Raw genomic sequence first — 24,084 nt, 5'->3', positions numbered from 1 at the left:
ACTACAGCGGTTCCTGGGCTTTTCCAACTTCTATCGCCATTTCATTAGGAATTAGAGTACCATTGCAGCACCACTCACGTCATTGCTCAAGGGAAAGCCAAGCAAGTTGCCATGGAACGATGCTGCATACCAAGCCTTCATCTCCCTCAAGTCAAGCTTCACGACCGCTCCTATACTGAAACATCCTGACCCCAATCTTCCCTTCGTCGTTGAGGTAGACACTTCAGATTATGGGATTGCTTTACCCTTGTGCCTTTTTCTCCAGGAAGTTGAACTCCGCTGAACGTAACTATGATGTGGGGAATAAAGAATTACTTTCCATGAAAGTGGCACACGAGGAATGGGGTCACTGGTTAGTGGGGGCAGTCCACCCATTCCAAGTTATCACAAGAATCTTGAATATATCAAGGCAGCCAAGAGATTGAACCCACGTCAAGCACGATGGTCATTGTTTTTCACCAGGTTAAATTTTACAGTCACTTACCATCCTGGCAGCAAGAACAGCAAGGCTGATGCACTATCATGCAGACATGATCCACCTCACCTCCAACCTCACCCTGGGTCCATCCTGCCACCATCTGTCATCATAGCACCGATTAGCTGAGACATCATGGAGGAGATACAACGAGTACAACAGCATGAACCGTCACCACCTAACTGCCCCCCTACCAAGCACTACGTACCCCAAGCTCTATGTCAGAGGGCTATCCAATGGGTCCACACTTCCCTGAGCACAGGACACCCTGGTACGTAATTCTTTCTGGTGGCCATCGTTGATTCATGATGTGACTAACTATGTGAAGTCTTGTCAGGGGTGTGCCCAATCCAAGACCCCCAGAGAGCTGCCCATGGGGTTGCTTCAACCACTGCCCATACCACAAAGACCATGGTCTCAACTGTCCATCGACTTCGTCACAGACCTGCCAAACTCCCATGGATATACTACCATTCTGTTAATAACTGATAGATTTTCTAAATCATGTAGACTTGTCCCTCTCAAGGGTTTACCCACTGCCATGGAAACCACTAATGCTTTGTTCCACCAAGTGTTTAGGATCTATGGATTACCAGAGGACATCGTGTCCGATCGAGGTCCACAGTTCACGTCCCAAGTTTGGCAGGCGTTCTGCAAACAACTGGACATTAATGTGAGTCTCACCTCTGGTTATCATCCTCGGGCCAATGGACAGGTGGAACATTTAAACCAAGAGATTGGCAGATATCTTCAGACCTAATGTAGCTGTGAACCGGAGAAGTGGAGCGATTTTCCTGCCCTGGGCCAAATATGCACAGAATTCCCTCACTCATACCTCTACGGGTTTAACCCCCTTCCAATGCGTGCTGGGCTACCAACCCCCGATGTTCCCTTGGTCAGGAGAACCTTCTATTGTGCCAGCGGTGGACGATTGGATTAGGCAAAGCGAGAGGGAGTGGGACAGCACACATGTCCGGCTACAGCGAGTGGTCCGAGCACAACGCTTCCAGGCTGACCGACGGAGGCGCCCCCATCCCAACTATCAGCCAGGACAGAGGGTCTGGTTGTCCACAAGGGATCTCAAGTTGCGGCTACCCTGCAGGAAGCTCAGTCCAAGGTATGTGGGTCCTTTCAGAATTATCTGTCAAATAAACCCAGTTACTTACCGTTTAGAGCTTCCTGCTAATTACCGCATTTCTCCTTCCTTCCATGTGTCCTTGCTGAAACCCGTCCACCCGGCGTCTGGCTCTGGAACCACGGATTCTGAGCCTCCACCATTGGAGGTAGATGGAGCCCCAGCGTATATGGTCAGCGAGATCATGGACTCAAGACGACAAGGGAGCCAGATGCAATACTTGGTGGACTGGGAGGGCTACGGACCAGAGGAGAGATCATGGGTAGCCGCCAAGGACATATTGGACCCTCCCTGATCCAAGAATTTCATCATGCCCATCCTAATCGTCCAGCACCATGACCAAGGGGTACATCCCAGTAGAAGAACACCAGGAGTTGTTTGTGGGGGGGTTCTGTAACATCCGAGGTTGTTACCTCTCCTACCAGCCACCAGAGGTAGCCCTCTCCCGAATACTAACTCTGTACCCTTTCTTCTTTGGTGATTTCCTGTTTGAACTATATTAATACCATGCTGTTCCATTTTGACTCTGCGAAGTATTGCCAGTTAACCCTGCCTTACCTAGCATTTTTCCATTGCTGATTGTTCTCTTGTTATGACCATTGCCTGTTTTCCTGGATTTACTGCCTTTTGGATATCCCTTTGTTGGACTGTCTTTTTGGTTTATTGGATTATACCGCCTGTTTAACAACTACCTCTATTTGCCTGCCGATTTGGATTGTTTGCTTGTGGACTTTAATAAACTTCCTGCACATGGATCCTAACACTGTTTCCATGGCCAGTTTGTTACACTTAGGCCTATATGTTTTCTGTAGTTCAGTACTTCCCATTAGCTGCATTTCTGAGTGTTCAAATGGCTATCAGTGCACAGATTATCTCCTCTTAACCCCAAAGGTAGCTCTGTCATTGAGATTTTCAGGGAATAACTCTACTGAAACAGAGTGCTGAGGCAGAGGAACTGGCATGAGTTCACATGAAACCAACTCATCATAGTGTCAGATGTTTGGAGGAAGTACCCAAGATGCAGGACGGCAATGAAAGGAGTTTTATCAAAACAAAACTCTCACAAGGGAGAAACCAAAATAACAGGAAGTGAAAAACAAACTGACTGGGCAAACTAGACAAAGCCAACATGACTAGACTGAACAAAAAAAAATTATCTGACAAGGAAGACAAGACAAAGGAGAGAATATAGGGAAAGGAAGGATTGAAACCAGGTGCTACCCATAAATACAAGGCTGACTGTGCTGCTGAGCAGCACCTGCGGAAACACAAGGGAGAGAAAAAAAACAAGCACATGGGACAACCTGAGAGCTGGATGGAGGAAACTGTCATGACCCCACCAAAACAAGAATAATACAAGATCAAAATAGCAGGATCATGACACACAGAGATGAATCAGAGAACGGCTGTATCTTTGGTCAGACGGGTAATTTCTGCACATCCGGTCGTGCACACAGAATAACCTTTTATGGAGTTTTGTTCCGATGTAACGTAGCTGCTGGCACTGGCAATGATGAAGATGATGACGATGGAATGAAGAACCCAAGTGCAATTTATTTACAAATGTGAAATCCAAAAAAACCCTAACTATAAATGTGAAACATGAACTTAACTAGACTTGACTTGACATGGCATGACAACGTTACCAAACACAACCAAAGTTACATTCAACAATACCTGACAAAGCACAATGGGAAAACGTGAGGGCTTAAATACATGGACATGGGAGAACACATGACAAAGATAACCAATGAAAACAAGACACATGAACATGGAGGGAAAACAGGAATCACATGACTACGGAACCACATGACACGAACCAGGAACTAGAATTTTCAAATAAAAGACATGAAATACAAGAATCAACAAAATACACATGACATCCAGCCCTACAGACAAAGTTAGAGGTAGGAATACTCCAGTTGAAATTTCCCACTCCCGAACTTGGTGTGTTTCAGTCAATCACCCGTCACGGTCACATGTACACATGTCAAATATACTGGCATGCATGAGCTTCCAGATGCTATCTATATAGCTATCCAACTAGTTACTATTTAACAACACAGAAACAATTCAAATCATCCTGCTGTATATTTATTGTATATTGCATATTCATACATTTCATACAGTTAAAAATACTTAAAAGTTTGTTTTTATGTTTCACAATACCCGGCTTCGGTGCTGTGCATAATATAGGACAGTTTAATGTATATACTAAATAAGCAATTATGCATCTGTGAATTATAAATAGGTAATGAAATTTCAAAATGCTGGATGTAAAAATGTCAAATTTGACAATCTAATCACCCTGCTCAACTGACTTAAAATAATTTAAAATATCTGTATGCAAAGGTCAATCATAAAGGCCATATTCTAATAACAGCTTAAGCCTTTGTAAAAAAAAAAAATAAATAAAAAAAAAACATTATAATAAAAAATAATTTGATTACCCATGGAAACAATGGTAATCAACAGCATCTATTAAAAAAAACGTTTTTTACAGAATTGTCACTTGTTTAAAGTTGCTGAAAATGCTAAATTAAATGTATTTAATTAAAATTAAATTAAAAATTCTGTCAGATCTTTTTTTTCTTTCTAAGGTTTAAATTTGATTTAATTTACATGAATTCACTTGATGCATGTTTCATATTATATTTTTTTTAAAGCTTGTGTCCAATATAGAACACTTCTTCTTGAGTCCAAAACTAAATAGATTAAATTAAATAGAAATGTAGTATCAGTGTGAAATACCCATTATTTCTTGCTTTTGATGATATTAAATATGTTATAGATAACAACCGTAAAAAAGGAAAAGTGAAATTATTTTCATGAAAGTTTGAAAGCTCATTTTACAAATATGAAAGCAGTTCCTATGGCACAATGGTGTTTGAGATCCTATCATGAAAAAAATGCTCTACTCCAAAACAGCTTAATATCTGTGACCGAATTAGAGAGAGAAAAGAATCTAGCCAACTACTCAATTAAAAAAAATCACTAAAATGATAAACGAGTGGTGGTGGTGTAGTGGACTAAAGCACTGAACTGGTAAGTGGAAGGTTGTTGGTTCAGTCCCCACAGCCACCACCATTGTGTCCTTGAACAAGGCACTTAATTCCAGGTTGCTCCAGGGGGATTGTCCCTGTAGTCAGGGCCAATGTAAATTGCTTTGGATAAAAGCGTCAGCCAAATGCATAAATGTAAATGTTCTTCAAAAGGCTTAATAACACAAGAGGTTTATCAAAGTGCCACTTTAAAGTGACTTGTGCAGGCAGGATGTTAGTAGAGTGGACTGTCTATCTGCTGAGTTGCAAATCAGCACAGGAAATCTTTTCTCTAACCCTTCAGCTTATAGCCAACGTCTCTAACCACCAAGTAACTGCCTCTAAACCCACTGTGTTATAAATACTGCCAGTACACCTTGAACCACATCAATAGCTAGTCCCTGCATAAACAATTTTATAAACAAATCCTATATCAACAACAGTATGCCAACATTGCATGTAAAGAGGCAGTTTTACTTACTTGTCTTTTTGGAGTGGTGTTGGCGTAGTGGACTAAAGCACATAACTGGTAATCAGAAGGTTGCCGATTCAATCCCCGCAGCCACCACCATTGTGTCCTTGAGCAAGGCACTTTACTCCAGGTTGCTCCGGGGGGATTGTCCCTGTAATAAGAGCCCTGTAAGTCGCTTTGGATAAAAACGTCTGCAAAATGCATAAATGTATGTAAATGTTTTTATTTCTGTTCATTTATCTGCCTTATATGGTCATTTTTACTTTTCACTTTTTGCGTGACAGAAACCTATAAAAGTATATCTAGTGCTATGTTAATCATTTTATGCTATCTTCATAGTTTCACAAGTTTTACAAGTGTGCTGAAAATGTGTGGTGCTACTGTAAAGCAACACGACCAGGAAACCACAGCTGATCGCAAAAGATCTCAGACAAGCTCTGTGCATTTCTAACTGTTTTTATTTTTCAGCTTTCTGTTTGATTCAACAGTAAAATAAATCTGACCAACCAACCACTGTCAGTGCCAAAAAATAATTCTCACTTCTTTTTTAACTGCTTGAGTGGTGCTATTTCTCTCAGTTTAATGTGTACAGGAAGTAACTGTATTTACTTTCACTTAGGAGAAAACACATCTGATTAGCTGTGCATTCACTGACTGAGCACTGTGCAGCACTTGCTCTGTACCGTTTTATTTCTGTATTTTTTTCTTTCCTTTTTTTTTTTTTTTTTTATCAATGTTTATTTTATTTTTTTTTATTATTATTTCTTGTTCCTATGTGATTTTAAAATTGACTTTTAAGTGCTTTTTTATTTTATTATCACCATTGGGTATGAAATGTAAATAATATAAATAAACTTGCCTTGCCTCCTTAAATTTTATTGAATAGTTTTGCGGTGAGGTGCTCACATCATTTATATACAAAAAGGCCATATTCTAATAATGCTTAAGCCTTTGTAAAAAAAAAAATAATAAAAAAAAAAAATTTCAAACAAAACAAAAAATTATTACCCATGGAAACAATGGTAAAGTAATCAGCAGCATCTATTAAAAAAATTGTTTTTACAGAATTGTCACTTGTTTAAAGTTGCTGAAAATGCTAAATTAAAAGTGTTGAAATATGAACTATGAATGATGATGCATGTGCTGAAGCCTGTGCTAAATTTTTCCATCAAATTATTAGCCCTCAATTATGTCTGACATACTATCAGCCAGCCCTGAAAATTCTGTCAGATCTTTTTTCATTCTAAAGTTTAAATTTGATTTAATTTACATGAACTCTGTGATACATTTGGAATAGGAAATAGAGAGAAAGAAAGAAAGAAAGAAAGAAAGAAAGAAAGAGAGAAACCTGTTGTTGCAGTTTGTGGTTTCTAAGCATGTGACAGGCTAGGTTTTCTAAACTTTGCCCATCACTTGTGCACAGATGGCAAGCAGCACAGAGATGGCACTCTTTGATGTTACAATGAGCTCAGCAGGTGATCATGGCTTTGACAGCGACGACCATGATCATTTTATCATACTGAACTCAACGGGTGAATATGACTACTATAGCCCTGTCGAAGACGAACTGCTGCCCATGTCCCATGTCTACATTCCTGTGCTGTACTTCATCATGTTCTTTGCTGGCTTCTCGGGAAACCTGTTTGTCATTGTGGTTGTAGGCAATCGGCGTAAGAGAAATGGCCGACTTGTGGACACCTTTGTACTGAACCTGGCACTTGCTGATCTTGTGTTTGTCCTCACATTGCCGCTGTGGGCTATCGCGGCTGGTTACCGTGAGTGGCCCTTTGGTGAGCTACTGTGCAAGATTAGCAGCTTCATCATTGCTGTCAACCGCTTTTCCAACATCATCTTTCTCACTTGCATGAGCGTGGACCGCTACCTGGCTGTAGTGCGCCTAATGGACTCTCAGTTCCTCCGGAGCACCAAGTGTGCCCAGATCACCTGCGGCATTGTGTGGATTGTTTCTTTTCTCCTGGGAATTCCATCATTGGTGTACCGTGGGTTGACAGACGGCACATTGTGTTCCGAGGATTCGAAATCCTTGTTTGTCCAAGGAATGAATCTTCTGACGATATTTCTAACATTCCTGCTACCCGTACTGATTCTAGGCCTCTGTTATGGGTCAGTTTTGGTAAACCTGCGCCGGCATAGTCACGCTGCAGCAAATGTCCGTGCAGGAGCCAGACGACGGCACTCTCTGAAGATCGTATTCACCATAATTTCAGTCTTTCTAGTCTCCTGGCTTCCTTTCAATGTGTTTAAGAGTATCCAAGTAATCTTACTTCTAAGTGCAGGAGAGCTAAATGCGGATAAAAGGATGCTCATAAATAGTGGACTCACACTATCCTGCTGCCTGGCATTTCTCAACAGTTGTGTAAATCCAGCCATCTACTTGTTCCTGGATCAGCATTTCAGACACAGAGCCTACGTTCTGTGTCTGACCTGCCTGGGTCAAAGAGATGCGCACCAGAGCTATATCTCCTCTAATTCTTTCTCTAACGGCACCTCTGAAACCTACCCTGGAAATTCTTCTAGCCGTGGACGCCTTTTTTCACTCACTCAGAAGAAGTGAATTCTGCTTTTTAGTCAGTAATTTCAAGAAAGCTCGCTCTCTCTATAAATGAAACTATCAAATGAAACTAACACATACAGTATTCATGATTTTATTTCACTTTTAGTAATAAAAAGACAGTAATATGCATTAATTAATCATAGCATTGCATTTATTATTATTATTTTTGCATGAATTTTATATATACTTTTGAGCAATGCTCCATACATTTCTTTACTTAATTTCTTAGACTGCATTGTTAGACTGTATTGTATGTATAGATTATAATGTTGTAACTTTAATTTAGCGAACAAGATCATTTTAAATAAATTGTTTGAAATTATTTGCAAGAAATGTAAGTATGTATGCAAAGATTTGACATTTTAATTAAGCAATCCAATAATTTTTAATAATAAAGAAAGCACCAGTAATCTACATGGCCATTATATCTAGCAATTTAGTGCTGATTACGAATATGCAATATTTATTAAGTTTATACCTAGACAGACTGCAGACTTTGTTGTATTTACTTGTGTATGAATTCTAATTTTCAAGTCTCTTTTGATTTTTTTTTAAGGTCATTATACCATAAATGAAACTATTTAATTTACATTTTTACTCTATTTAATTTACAAATTTACATTTAATTTTCAGGTGTTGAGAAACAATGTCATGCTGTTGCTATTATTTAGTAAAAATGCCTACCGTTCTTCTGTCAAGAAAACAGCCTTTTATCATTTAGCATCCTTCTTACTGCTTCAAAACCATGGCAGCAAAGCACTGATCAGTCACGGTCACTATAACTATCTCTGAACAAATGAGTATGGCAATGATATTGTACCAGTCTTTCATTTTATTCTATAAACATTTTCTCATGAGAAACTGTGTGGGCTGCTAAAACTCGAGAGTTCAATGGTTCACACTTGGTTGCATGGCATCGTAGTTCCCCCTCTAAATGAATCACATAGCAAGTTTTGAGAGAAAATGGTTCAAGTATGTACCACTAAGAAGGCAAACTTAGGCCACAACTTTCATCTCTAGTCTGTCCAGCATAGAAAAATTAGAAAATGCCGTTAATGCTGTGAACTTGACAAGAGTGTGGGAAAGAGTAACGGAAAAATACAACACGGCAAAAAAAAAGCGCTTAAGAAAACCTGCCAGCTATGCAAAGGTCCTTATGTTGCATCGATGGCAAATCAATAGTTACATAGTTTTATATATATATATATATATATATATATATATATATATATATATATATATATATATATATATATATATATATATATATAATATATTTCCACACATACAAATATACAGTATGTGACCATTTAAATTTAGATGATTAAGAATTTTGAGGCATTGTATTTTGTTGGAGCTACATTAACAAACCCTGACCTTGAATTTGCAGTATAAAAATTATACTTAAATATAAAAAAAGAAACAAAAGAAAGAAACTAAATTAATGAATAAATAATTCATATTAATGAATTGACAAGGAGTTAACAAGTCAAAAACAAGTACCATCTTCTGTGATTCATTTCAGCATCGAGTGGGATGTTTCTGAAAGTTAAATGGTTCAGTGCGTACTTAGGCATGGCACATCAGTATGCAAATAAATCATCGGTGCCTGAAAGGTATCCATTATCAAAAAACTGCACATTCTGCAACTTATAATACAATCAAGCAGCAGTCTATTTATGTATTCTTTAGATTTGCATTTTTTTTTTTTTTTTTTTTTTTTGCTTTGTTTAATTCCAAATACTATACAACCCATTAGAACAGATACTCAAGTAAACACTTTTGTTTTTATTAAAATTGTCCAGCCACAATTTTAATAAAAAAAATGAATTAATCAATCTGGCCTTAATGGCTTCTTCTATTATGTGTGGGCAAAATTAACACATCAACGTGTCATCCCTAAGATTGTGTTCTTAGATCAAATGGGTATGACCTATGATCCTCTTTCACCTCCTTGCTCAAGTTTTACAACTGCCCTTCTCACCCACAGTTTAAGCTGACATCAGAGCCCTGGTGAGAATGTTATTTCAGAAACATTCTCATGCTCTTATTTCCCTGCGTTACAGTCAGCGCTGCGACCAGCTACTCTCAGTTTGATTGTGAATTCTCTTTCATTCTGTGTTTCACTATCCATAAATCTGAGGATGCAACAGGGGAAATGTTTTAGTATTAGTAAAACTGAAAGGGTGGCAAGCAATATGAGATTGCAATCTGTTTTTTTTTTTTTTTTAACTTAGGCATTTCAAAAAGAAAAAAACAAACGGAAGGAAAGAAAAGAAGAAACAAACAATAGGCTCAATGTTTCCTGTTACTGAAAATGGTGTGCTTCCAACAGGTAAAACATGTACATGATGGTTATAGAAATATACACAGGGTTGGGAGGGTTACTTTTGAAATGTTTTCGACTACAGATTACAGAATACATGCTGTAAAATGTCATTTGTAACGTATTTCGTTAGATTACTCAAGATCAGTAACGTATTCTAAATACTTTGGATTACTTCTTCAGCACTGGTAGATTTTTTCACTTGTTTTGACTATAAAAACTCTGCCAGTACAGTAAGACAAAATACACATGTTAAAAATACATTCTCTGAAAATCCTAAATATCTTATGCAGTGTTGTTTCTAAAACAAGATTAATCAAACTGACCTTGTTTTAAGGATTTTTAGATATTTTTACAGGAAAACAATATAAAAATTATTATCAAGAATACGATTTTTGCCCTAATATCAAAGGTCTTACTAGAAAAAAAGAAATTATGATCCAACGTGAATTTTCTTGATAAGAAAATATGATCGTGCCTGGTAACGTCCATGTAAAATGGCTAGAAATAGCATTTTAGCTTAGTGTAAAGCTGACAATTTACACAAGGTTTATTTCTATTTCTTCTGCTCCAAACTTACTTCTCTGTCTGCTCGTATGAATGTAACACATCATAAGAAAGTGTTTCACCGCTGTTCAAATGCACTTTGGATCGCATCATTTATACGTAGAAATGTTTTCCATCTGAAAGGACTAAATATTAAATGAAACAAATCACAATAAAATGCAAAGTAATCTCTTCAGTAATCAAAATACTTTTTGAATGTAACTGTATTCTAATTACCAATTATTTAAATTGTAACTGTAGTGGAATACAGTTGCTTATATTTTGTATTTTAAATACGTATTACCGTTACATGTATTCCATTACTCCCCAACCCTGTGTATAAGCAATATATATGTGTGTGTGTGTGTGTATGTGTACATAGATAGATAGATAGATAGATAGATAGATAGATAGATAGATAGATGTCTCTGTGCACTGCAGTTAGAATAATGAATATGGTAAAATGCCTTAATCTTTTTCATGTATTTAGTGCAACCACATAATTAATTATATTTGTGTATTTTATATTCCACAAAATAAAGTCATACAAGTTTGGAACGCCATGAGGGTGAGTAAATTATTACAGAATTTTCATTTACTGGTGAACTATTCCTTTAAATCGTTTCTGTGTTGCCTGGGGCCTACATCACTTTTCACTCTCATTTGTGCAATTTGTTTGCTGAGCTTTGAATATAATATGTGGAAAACTACTAAAAAAGAGTCACGTAGATAAGATCATAGGAGGGAAAAAAAAAAGGCTGTTAAATTGCAGAGCCACTCTCTTAGTTTGATCACCTGATACTTTGTGGCTTTTGTCTAGTTGTTCCCAAACCTCTCCTGAGGCCCCGAAATATTAGGCCACACATTTTGTATGTTACCATTATCTGGTACTCCAGGACAGGTTTGAGAAGCACTGGTCTAAAAAAAATATATATATATCCCTTCATTTTAACCACAGAAACTATGTATATCCCCAGAGTTCATCCACACAGGAAACATATTTTCACAAGTTTTGACTCATCACACCTTTGACATACTCACAGTGGTATATGTGCTGAAGAAAAACGTCAACACATATAAGCTTGTACATAACAGACAGAAAAAAAAACAAAAAACATTTCATTTATAATTTAAAATCTGCAGGGCAAATATATGTTGTTGTAAAGGCTATATGGTGGTTAATGCAGACCAGTTGTGGGACCCATTTGGTAGCATACACGTTTAGATATACAGTGTTATTACACTTGGGCAAGATATTTAAAGATGCCATTCTACTGCACTAATGTTTCTTTTTTTCACATGCTTTGGTGTGCCAGAATCTGTGTGGGTAATCTATGAATCATCATGGTATAATTTAACCCATGTTTACTGTTTGCATGGACTAGATATCATCCTTTGAATTAAATATTAGGTTAATGACTAAGCTTGATGAACCGCAAAGTAAATCTTTCATTTTTAGAAGAGTGGGCCTGTTTTGAAGACTTCCCTGTCAGGCCTAGGTTTGCCACCCGTCCCATAAAATACCCCCTGATTGAAACCACTCATTAAAGATATGTTCTTCATGGAAAACATGGATCAGAACATTGTACATGCCAAACACAGATATGTTCTAAATAGGAACACACACACAAAAGAGCGGTCTCAAAAAGATCTAATGAGGTCACCAATTTTAAGTGTAAATTTATGTATTCAGTGCAGAATCCTGCAGATGGTTTTCTAGACTAGAGTACACAAAATACCCACACAGATGTGCCACTTTACAATGTTACAATGTTATTACAGATTATCTGCAATCTTGGTCTTGTGCTTGTTTTTTTTTAAGTCATTTGACTCAGACTTCTTCCATTTGGGGTTCGAACTACTTGTAGAAAACTCAATACTGACCTCTAGCGTTACGCGTTTAAAAGCATGTTGTGCGTTTTGACAAACTACAAATGACATGTTATTCAATCAAAAATGGATCCAGTTGTTATTCAAGTGGTTAAGTGTAATTCTAATGGCTTCATATTTATACATTCTTGTTTTTACGACTCTTTACTTGTGAAATAAGAAAATAATCATATAAAATGTGTGTATATATATATATATATATATAATCATGATAAATTACCCTATTCCACACTCAAGCCTACTTTCCCGTTGCATCAAATCAACTTTAGTGGATCCATGTCTCTGTTTCTACGACTGATACATGAGCCTTTTACTTTTAGACAGTCTCCTTTTCAAAGGTGAAACCTTTCATATGTTAATAAAAGGCAACAGGACCATGCAGCCCCATAATGGCACATAACACTTTAACTTTAAAAAGATACCACTTTGCATGCAACTAATCGACTCTTTTTACAGAAATGACAAAAGACAACATTTCCTGTTTAATACAGTGCCAATTTGTAAAACGTTTCCTGTTTAATACAGTGAATACAGACAACAGCATATTTGTGTTGGACAAAGACAAAAATAATTTGTCTAATCCCTCGTTTATAAAAATAATAATAATAATCGAAGCAAACATCTTGGTTAGTAAGGCACTTACAATGGAAGTAAGTTGGGCAATTCCATATTCCTTAAAATACACATTATTTCTAAAGCATAACCACAAGACGTAAACATTATATGTGTAAACACGATTTCAGTGTGATAAAACAGCTTGCTAACCTTATTTGTGAAAAGTTAGATCCAATATCACAGCATCATTGCCATTGCAATTGCCATGACAATGACGCATAAGCCCTGTAAGCCATTATCACACTAAAATCATGTTAACATAATGTTCACGTCTTGCAGCTATACTTTTGAAACAGAGTGTATTTGAATGTTTATGAATTGGCTCCATTCATTTCCACTATAAGTGATTTATTGTAACTGCGATGTTTGCTTTTAGTTATACATAAACGAGGGACGAGTTTATTTTATTTGTTATTTTATTTTTTGTGGCAATCAACATAATGCTACAAATGGTGTCTACTGAGCTTAACCTGCACTGAACCCAAAACAAAACATCCCTGAATCAATGACCGTATTCGCTGCCCTGCATGTGTTCAGTCAGCGCTGTGTAAAGTTTCTGAAAGGTGAGGGAAGTACCATTTTTTCACGGGGGTGCATGGTTGTAAGATACCATAATAGTGCTTTCGTAAAACACACGATATACACGTCTCATACTTTTTCAGACCGTTTTGCGATGAGAATTTGTTTTGTAATTATATCCCTAATGTCGGTGTCGTGAGTGAGAATATACGCGCCAAGCAGTGTAGTTTGGTATCGTCCATTCTTCAGCGTCTCGCTTACATCATATTGGAATGCGGCGGTGAAGAAAGCGTGGAAAAGTAGTATCCCATAGTAATGCGTTGCGCAATGCTTTGACGACTCTCCGTAGATTCTCCTGTTGTTATGACGACTAAAGGTATAGTCATATTTTTCCTTAATCGACAATACACTTTCTTTGCCTAAACAAACACACAGCACAAGATGAAAAGTGAGCTTATTCAGCACTGCCAATTCAACCTAAGTTTTGCAACTATTCTAAATCTTCAAACTATTCAGTGTTAGACACATTGAAAGGACAGTGATGAATGATATAGTTGCTTTTACGTTTTAAAGCACTTTGAATAGCATAACAGTGCATGGTAGTACAAAGTAACATTACCTCGACATTCGCCTTTTTAAATTATTCTAGAAGAAGCAGTAAACAATCGACATGTTTAACAGATTCCTGTAAAATACACAGATTCGTTTTTTTTTTTTTTTTTTTTGTTATTGTTTTTTTTTTTTTTTTTTTACAGAGATATATTAAGCTTGAATATTGGATCCTTATTCTCTTTTGACCAGGATTCACTTCAATAATTTTGCATCTCTTAAATAAGTGTATTAATATCTTCCATGCTTATATGAATCTGCATCAACTAATGATTTTAATGATTGTTTACCAGCTATATTTATTCTTCTGTGAAATATTTTGTGTCAGTTTGTGTCTATGGTTTCTTGATTGTGCTGTTCATGTACCACCAAATGCCGAAATAGTCAGCATTTGTGATTGTTGTGTATGTGGAAGTACAGTGTTTTATATTTACTGTGTAGAGAAGTTGCAAAGCTTTGTTTAGAACCCAAGGAGGAAAGAGACTTGCACAGGTATTTTGCTGCAGCATGAGAATCATATTTTTTCATTGTCTAAATGCACTCATTCCTTCAATTGTGGTTATTTGTGATGGCTACAAAGATCAGTTAGTCACTGGTCTTAAAACAGATAATATGATTTAAAGACACAATTTAAAGAAATTCTGCCATTATTTACTCACCCTCATGTTGTACCAAACATTGTTTAGAAAAAAATTGTCATAAAAGTGAATGGTGACTGAGGATGTCAGTCCCTAACATACTGAAAGAAAGTCAAATGAGGGGAAGTGACTGACTGATGATAGAAATGTCAGTTTTGGGTAAACTAGCCCTTTAATCTTACTGACCACTACAAATTCAGCTTTTTATCTATTAGAGTCAATGCACTAAAATCTCATTCATTCCATTGTTCACACATCTCTTTCTTGCACACAAGGAACAACATTCCTGATGTAATGCTGTGGAATCCGGTGGTGAGTTTGACTCAAAGTGTCAGTGTTTTGCAGCAGAATGATTTGAGTGGGCAGGCATCAGAGGGAGGTGTGTAGACCAGTGAACGTGAATAGCTCTGGAATCTGTGGCTTTGTTGGTACATAGCCAGGGTTGGCCAAAGCGGAGCCATGCGGCGTGTGTGTATTGTGTGCTGCAGACAGCTCAGTTTTAGGGCTCACATTAGTACCTCTGAACATATCTGGAGAGCACAATGACACGCACTGTGGTGATGTTTCAATTTCCTCCACATGTGCGGCAGCATGTTTCTATTAGATCTCACTGTTTGCTGGGACACAGCAACAGTAAGATATTGCATTTGTTTATTTTTTTGTTCCATGGAATCTGTGATATTCTTAACTTCCTGGCTCAAATGTCAGCACAGTATGATTCCAGGTACTTTTGTATCCCATACAAAATACTGGTAAAAACATGTGTTCCAAACAAAAAAAGAATAGAAATGTTTGGTGACTTCCAGGAGCCTCATGCATCATTCCCATCCCTTAACTCAACTCTTGTAAGCCTGAAGGAAAACGTATTTTAATATGAAATGGCATAACTGTTACACAGTCACTTTTGTAAAATATCAACTGTACTGTGTGGTGACACAGAGACTAAACAGGAACAGACTAAAGCCATAATGTAACCATAACACACTGATCTCAAAGGAACATTGTACTTCCTCTTGGATAAAGAGGGGAAGATTAAAACATGGCATTGTTTTCATGAATAAAAGTTAATAAAAGAGTATCTTGAAGGTGTGCTCAGTAATTTTTTTCTTCATTAAAGTTTAACGCTTAAAGAAACTAGTACTTTCGAAAAATATGTAACATTTTCTGCAAATAGCACAAATCTACAATGGCAACTCTGTCTACTGTTACTATACTATTGCTTTTGCATGATGCTACATCCATGCCACTAAAGCTGGGTTTCTATCTAAATGTTTAGCATTTTTAAGTGCATTTCTTATTTGACTAAAGAAAATGCAAATCATTGCATGTTTCCATCCACTATGTCATGCAAATCATCTTGAGGGAGCCCGCCTTGTCATGATTTAGCAGCTGAGTGATCTCCTTGCTTTGGGGATAGTTGTATTTGTGGTATTGGAGCAATTGTATGTTGTTTTATTAAAGGGATAGTTCACCCCAAAATGAAAATTCTCTCATTTACACACCCTCATGCCATCCAAGATGTGTATGACTTTCTTTCTTCTGCAGAACTCAGAATATTTAAACTCTGTAGGTCCATCCAATGGTTTAATCAATGTATTCTGAAGCAATGAGACTTTTTGGGTGAGAACAGACCAAAATGTAATTCCCTTTTGCTATAAATCTTGACCGCAGTTTCCTATGCGATCGTGATTTCAAGCTCGATTACGCTTCCTATAGTGCCATCTAGCACTCACTGCTCATGTGTCAAGCACTAGGAAGTGTAATCAAGATTGAAATCTTGACCGTGCCTAGAGACTGCAATGGCGCATGAAAAATTAGTTATATTTTGGTTTGTTCTCACCCAAAACCGATTGGTTTGAAATGGCTGCCATGCACATATGCCTCCAGCCTCCATATCGTTTGCGAATAAACTGTTTCCATCACTTTAATGCACATTTTGAGTAATGTGAAACTGATTTCCAGAGTTTATGTACATATCAAGCATTTCTATTCAGGATTTCTTAAGCACAAATTTTACATTTGCATAAAAATTGTCAATATATTAACTCATGAGAATTCGTAAGAATAGTACAAGATGGAGAATTCTTAAGATATTAATTCGACTTATACACCAATCACATACGCTTCTCTCTTCTCCTTTAAAACTCTCATATTTCCTTTGTTCTGTCATACACAAAACATAGTTATTTTATTAAATTTGCATTAATAACAATCATGGTCACACATTCAAAATTATGGTTAGGTTTAGGTATGGGGTTTGGGTTAGGGGTTACAAATTACGAAGTATATCACAAACACACATTTTGAACCTGGAACGTTTGCTCTCTTCCGACGGACACAAAAAGCCTTTTTACATGTATCTTTTCAGACACAATGTGTTGCATTAAATATTATTTAATGAGTTTGTAATAACCTCAGTCTTTTGTACTTTTACCTTTATTATTATTACTCTAATACTCAGCTATTATAATATCTATTGTGGTATGCCCCTGGTAAAATAGCCACTAACATTTTCCACAAGCACAAATACCGCCCCAGTGTAGCAGAGTGGGTTAAGCCAGCATCTGTGAAGTCTGTTTCATCTTCTGAACCTTGCCACATAAGAAATGAATATACAGAGGGAAAGTCCTCCGGGGGTTTAGCAGCCTGAAAGATTCGTGCTGTACTGGAGTGCTGATGGTAGAGTGGAAGCCAGAGGAGACACTTCAGTCCACATCAGAGACTCTCCATCTGTACTTTGGCTCATTTGAAATCAATTTCCACTTTACATCCTCTTTCCTTCAGAAGGAGCCTCATGGCCACACAAGTACTAAATGCCAGGATGCGGTGTTCACTCACAGGCCCCAGAGATCCTTGTTTCCTCTAAGTCTCACCCACCGAAGCTGTAATTATGCAGTGTCTAACAATGGATACTAGTTTGGAGTAATTACTAAGACACTGACAGCAACCGAAGTACCATCAGGAAGCGTAAGACCAAGTTCGAGGAACTTCCTATTCCTCAGGCTAATGATAACATTTCCTCAGGGTTGAAGCCAGATTGCAATGTTCACATGTCACAAGATGTTTTGGGGAATGTTATTTTGACAGAATTGTAGCTATGGTTACCCCCTGGCCATAAAAATAAGCCATTTTTTTTCTTACTATCTTTTGTAATCTTTCCCTTCTATGTAAAAAATGTAGAAGGGTTCACTGGGAACTGGAATTGTTTTTTTATGTAATTTGTAATTTAGCATCTTATATTTCAGATTGCTCTGCTATACTTAAATTATTGGGTGTTCTTTCAGTGTAATTTTATGTACCATATAATTGTTAGGCAGTTTAAATGTAATATTCATAGACTTTTTGGCTGATACTATACATTCCATATCATGTTTACATAAACACGATGATGTACATGGTAAAAACTATGCCCAAATTTTTTTTTGTGCTAATTTTGGGAGAAAATTATGCAGAATGGATTTTGATATGGTAACATTGCGTTAACAAAGTTGAGAGTACTATCATTGCAGCTGAAAGTCCATGTTGGACTTCTTATGTTGTGTTATGTCAAACATTTTAATTTTCTATTTACAGTGTGCAGCGTTTGAGCATTGTAAACAATCACAGAAAAGTCCATTGCTTGCTGCTGTGTATAATTTATTCAAAATTTAAATAACAGGTTTTTTCATGCTTCTAAGAGGCCCAATGTCTTAATTTACAGAAAAAACAGCTATGAATTCAAATTCATATTGCTAAATTCGTCCTCCGCCACCCGGATTGAGGTGAGTCACTACGCCAACACGAGGAATTAGAGCGCATTGGGAATTGGGCATTCCAAATTGTAGAGAAAAGGGAGACAAGAAAAAAAATACTGCATGCATGAGTTGATATTAATCGAAATTAATCACAATACAATTTCAAGGGAAATAATCGACAATTATGATTTTTGTCATAATCGTACAGCCCTACTAAGCGATACAATTCTGTGGAAATAAGCGCAACTTTCTACTGAGATTTGCAGGCACAGTTTCCACGTGGTGATAACTTGATATTCAATATAACTCATCAGTATAACTAATGTTTACGAATGTTTTGACGTTGTATATTCCCTTGTCTATCATGCCAAGAAATTAAATGGAATAGGCCTACTTTTTCGGATCTTAAATCTATAACAAGTCAAATTGAGCTTTTAGACATTTTTCTAACATTAATTGTTGCATGTGGTGTGGACAGGTCCTAAGTGAAGGCTAATATGCGACTGTCACAGTTCACTGGTGTTCCCAGTGTTCTTCAGCTCCCTGTCTGAATGAGCAGGATGGGGGAGATCCCCACAATAATAAAACTCTCTCCGGCGCCCATACTCACTAATCCAACAAATCCCACATCCCCAGGAAGAGGAGAGATATGAATCTTAAAGCTTCCATAGAATATCAGCATAAATTTGTAGACAGGCATCCCTTAGATTCACATTGCTAATCCTATGTAATATCCAGTGGATGTAGCATTAAATAAACAACATATAGATCTTTACCCATATATCTCTTGATCAGTTTGTTGGTTTAGATTTGTGACCTGCCTCAACCCTTGTTTTCAGTGTTGGACACAATCACTCAAGCATACAGTAACTTTGTTTTTGGAGTTCACATGACCCATGACCCCCCAAAAAAGAGAATTAATTAATTACATGCCAGTAGTTAGCACACAAACAATTACTAATTAACACTCATTCTTTTCTTAATTAGCCTTTGTCACTGAATGTAGTTCTAGGAGATTTCCCTACTAAATATGAGCTGTGGTTCTTCACATTTTTGAGAAGTCCCTTGGGTGTTTGATTTGACAAAAATAACGTGATCCAGAAAACTTGATTACTTCCTGCATAAGTTTCCTGTGGCTAAATCTGGTTTCAATGCTTAGTTCAGTATTTGTGGAGCCCAGCCATGAATGTGTTATCAGCAAGGCAAGCAATGATTTCAGTGATTATGTATAAAATGACTGAAAGCCTACTGGAATTCAGAGTGTGAATGAATTCCTTTAAATGGAGGAGTGATTCGTACCCTGAATCCAAATAAATCAACAAACCACAAGAGGCTGAGGGGGCCTGGGTAGCTCAGTGGTAAAAGACACTGGCTACCACCCCTGGAGTTCACTAGTTCACTAGTTCAAATCCCAGGTCATGCTGAGTGACTCCAGCCAGGTCTCCTAAGCAACCAAATTGGCCTGGTTGCTAGGGAGGGTAGAATCACATGGGGTAACCTCCTGGTATGAAGCCTCCACACGTGCTATGTCTTTGTGGCAATGTGCTCAACAAGCCACATGATAAGATACGCATTGATATATGATAGTCCCAGACACGGAGGCAACTGGGATTTGTCCTCCACCACCCAGATTGAGGCGAATCACTATGTGATCACAAGGACTTAAAAAGTGCACTTTGGGCATTCCAAATTGGGTGAAAAAAAAAACACAAGAGGCTGTGTGTACACATGGTACATCTCTTTAATACATGGACTCAAGTGGCTTATTGGCAACACCATTTCAAAAAGACACCAATGTTCAATAAATAGTTCAATTTATTAATTAAGATTAATAATAATTAGAATAAACAGTTCTTCCACCAAGTTTTTTTTTTATCCTAGGCTGCTTGCAGTTGCCAAGCAATTTGGCACATAAGTTCCCACATGTGTGTTTAAAGTCATTCGAACATGCCTCATTCAATCAGAATTAAAAGTTGGAACTATTTTATAATGATATATATATATATATATATATATATTTTTTTTTTTATTATTATTTTTCCCCTTTTTCTCCCAATTTGGAATGCCCAATTCCCAATGTGGTTTTTTTAAGTCCTTGTGGTCGCGTAGTGATTTACCTCAGTCCGGGTGGTGGAGGATGAATCCCAGTTGCCTCCATGTCTGAGACATGTCAATCTGCACATCTTATGTGGCTTGTTGAGCGCATTGCCAGCGCATGTGGAGGCTTCACACCATCCACCGTGGCAACCACGCTCAACTCACCACGCGCCCCACCGAGAACAAACCACATTATAGTGACCACGAGAAGGTTACCCCATATGACTCTACCCTCCTTAGCAACCGGGCCAATTTGGTTGCTTAGGAGACCTGGCTGGAGTCACTCAGCACGCCCTGGGATTTGAACTAGCGAACTCCAGGGGTGGTAGCCAGTGTCTTTACCACTGAGCTACCCAGGCCCCCCCTTATAATGGTATATTAGCACATATCACTGTTGTCGATGTAGGAGATTAAAAAATTTATGTTATCCCGGTTTTAGCCTATTATCTGTATATTTGCTTGATATCAAGATATAAAAATTTCTGAAGGAAATACGTGATCTTTCTTTGATCACTAAGTAGACTTGTGTACATTCTTGGGGTAGCAACATTTCTAGGGAATGGCTAATGGTGGAGACTAGTTGTGAAATCAAATACTGGTATGCTCCAGCAGTTGTGTTTCCTAGGTCATTTGTTAGCTGTAAGGATACTATCCTGTCTGGGAGACGTGGTGGCTCCTGTAGGCGTTTAACTGGCATTCTATCCTGTCTGGGAGCCAGGGTGAGGACAAGTATCCTGAATGTATGTGTGCGATGTGTGAGAGCAGCAGGTGCAGCGTCTCCCACAGTATTCTTCAGGACTATTTCTCTGACATCTGTGTGTGGGTTGGTTTCCTTTAGGGTCAGTGTCAGAGTGGAATGGCCATTTATACAATGCTTCACTATGACTACTGTATACAGGACAAAAGCATTTACATTACTGCAGGGTAACAATTTATTTTTCTTATCTTTCCATTGGTTTACTTTATAAGCTATATATTTAATTTAAATGCAATCTATCCAAGTTTTTGTAGCTAGGCTGCTGGATTTAAAGATTCAGATATCACACTATTTTTCTGTATGTTTGATGATGGGGGTTGCCTTACTACAGGTGCATCTCAATAAATTAGAATGTCGTGGAAAAGTTCATTTATTTCAGTAATTCAACTCAAATTGTGAAACTCGTGTATTAAATAAATTCAGTGCACACAGACTGAAGTAGTTTAAGTCTTTGGTTCTTTTAATTGTGATGATTTTGGCTCACATTTAACAAAAACCCACCAATTCACTATCTCAAAAAATTAGAATACATCATAAGACCAATCAAAAAAACATTTTTAGTGAATTGTTGGCCTTCTGGAAAGTATGTTCATTTACTGTATATGTACTCAATACTTGGTAGGGGCTCCTTTTGCTTTAATTACTGCCTCAATTCAGCGTGGCATGGAGGTGATCAGTTTGTGGCACTGCTGAGGTGGTATGGAAGCCCAGGTTTCTTTGACAGTGGCCTTCAGCTCATCTGCATTTTTTGGTCTCTTGTTTCTCATTTTCCTCTGGACAATACCCCATAGATTCTCTATGGGGTTCAGGTCTGGTGAGTTTGCTGGCCAGTCAAGCACACCAACACCATGGTCATTTAACCAACTTTTGGTGCTTTTGGCAGTGTGGGCAGGTGCCAAATCCTGCTGGAAAATGAAATCAGCATCTTTAAAAAGCTGGTCAGCAGAAGGAAGCATGAAGTGCTCCAAAATGTCTTGGTAAACGGGTGCAGTGACTTTGGTTTTCAAAAAACACAATGGACCAACACCAGCAGATGACATTGCACCCCAAATCATCACAGACTGTGGAAACTTAACACTGGACTTCAAGCAGCTTGGGCTATGAGCTTCTCCACCCTTCCTCCAGACTCTAGGACCTTGGTTTCCAAATGAAATATAAAACTTGCTCTCATCTGAAAAGAGGACTTTGGACCACTGGGCAACAGTCCAGTTCTTCTTCTCCTTAGCCCAGGTAAGACGCCTCTGACGTTGTCTGTGGTTCAGGAGTGGCTTAACAAGAGGAATACGACAACTGTAGCCAAATTCCTTGACATGTCTGTGTGTGGTGGCTCTTGATGCCTTGACCCCAGCCTCAGTCCATTCCTTGTGAAGTTCACCCAAATTCTTGAATCGATTTTGCTTGACAATCATAAGGCTGCGGTTCTCTTGGTTGGTTGTGCATCTTTTTCTTCCACACTTTTTCCCTTCCACTCAACTTTCTGTTAACATGCTTGGATACAGCACTCTGTGAACAGCCAGCTTCTTTGGCAATGAATGTTTGTGGCTTACCCTCCTTGTGAAGGGTGTCAATGATTGTCTTCTGGACAACTGTCAGATCAGCAGTCTTCCCCATGATTGTGTAGCCTAGTGAACCAAACTGAGAGACCATTTTGAAGGCTCAGGAAACCTTTGCAGGTGTTTTGAGTTGATTAGCTGATTGGCATGTCACCATATTCTAATTTGTTGAGATAGTGAATTGGTGGGTTTTTGTTAAATGTGAGCCAAAATCATCACAATTAAAAGAACCAAAGACTTAAACTACTTCAGCCTGTGTGCATTGAATTTATTTAATACACGAGTTTCACAATTTGAGTTGAATTACTGAAATAAATGAACTTTTCCACGACATTCTAATTTATTGAGATGCACCTGTATCTCCAGAAGAGGGCAGCAGGATTTCATATTAAATCATACCTATATACACTGGTGGTTTGGAATAATGTACAGATTTAGCTGTTTCGGAAGGAAATTGGAACTTTAATTCACCAAAGTGGCATTCACCTTATCACAAAGTATAGTCAGGTCATTACTGATGTAAAAAACAGCACCATCACTATTTGAAAAAAGTCATTTTTGATTCAATCTAGACAGGCCCCATTTCCAGCAGCCATCACTCCAACACCTTATCCTTGAGTAATCATGCTAAATTGCTAATCTGGTACTAGAAAATCACTTGCCATTATATCACACTGCTGAAAGCTATTTGGTTCGTTCAGTGAAGATTAACATTGTCTTTGTGTTTGTTTTTGAGTTGCCACAGTATGCAATAGACTGGCATGTCTTAAGGACAATATTAGGTCAAAAATGACAAAAAAGAAACAGCTTTCTCTAGAAAGTCATCAGTCAATCATTGTTTTGAGGAATGAAGGTAATACAATGCTTGAAATTGCCCAAAAAGATTTCCTACAAAAGTGTACACTACAGTCATCAAAGACAAAGGACAACTGGCTCTAACAAGGGCAGAAAGAGATGTGGAAGGCCCAGATGTACAACTAAACAAGAGGATAAGTACATCAGAGTCTCTAGTTTGAGAAATAGACGCCTCACATGTCCTCAGCTGACAGCTTCATTGAATTCTACCCGCTCAACACCAGTTTCATGTACAACAGTAAAGAGA

General features: G+C 37.8%; 2 protein-coding genes across 2 annotated transcripts in view; both read left to right on the top strand.

The window, feature by feature from the left end:
- The first annotated feature begins 6,531 nt into the window (after positions 1-6,531).
- On the top strand, positions 6,532-8,391 carry LOC127428218 (probable G-protein coupled receptor 25). Its single transcript, XM_051676416.1, has one exon. The coding sequence runs from the start codon at positions 6,547-6,549 to the stop codon at positions 7,696-7,698; it is 1,152 nt and encodes a 383-aa protein (XP_051532376.1). The 5' UTR covers positions 6,532-6,546; the 3' UTR covers positions 7,699-8,391.
- Positions 8,392-13,869: 5,478 nt separating this feature from the next.
- Positions 13,870-24,084, top strand: part of LOC127428212 (innate immunity activator protein-like) — a 28,875-nt gene continuing 18,660 nt past the window's right edge. Inside the window, exon 1 of the mRNA XM_051676407.1 lies at positions 13,870-13,970. The gene's annotated coding sequence lies outside the window, so the exon portion shown is untranslated. The remainder of the gene's footprint in view (positions 13,971-24,084) is intronic.

Source organism: Myxocyprinus asiaticus, chromosome 37 (genome assembly GCF_019703515.2).
Source record: "Myxocyprinus asiaticus isolate MX2 ecotype Aquarium Trade chromosome 37, UBuf_Myxa_2, whole genome shotgun sequence".
NCBI classification, from domain to species: domain Eukaryota; kingdom Metazoa; phylum Chordata; class Actinopteri; order Cypriniformes; family Catostomidae; genus Myxocyprinus; species Myxocyprinus asiaticus.
The sequence above is the reverse complement of the archived record's forward strand: the minus strand, read 5'-3'. Positions and strand labels throughout refer to the sequence as shown.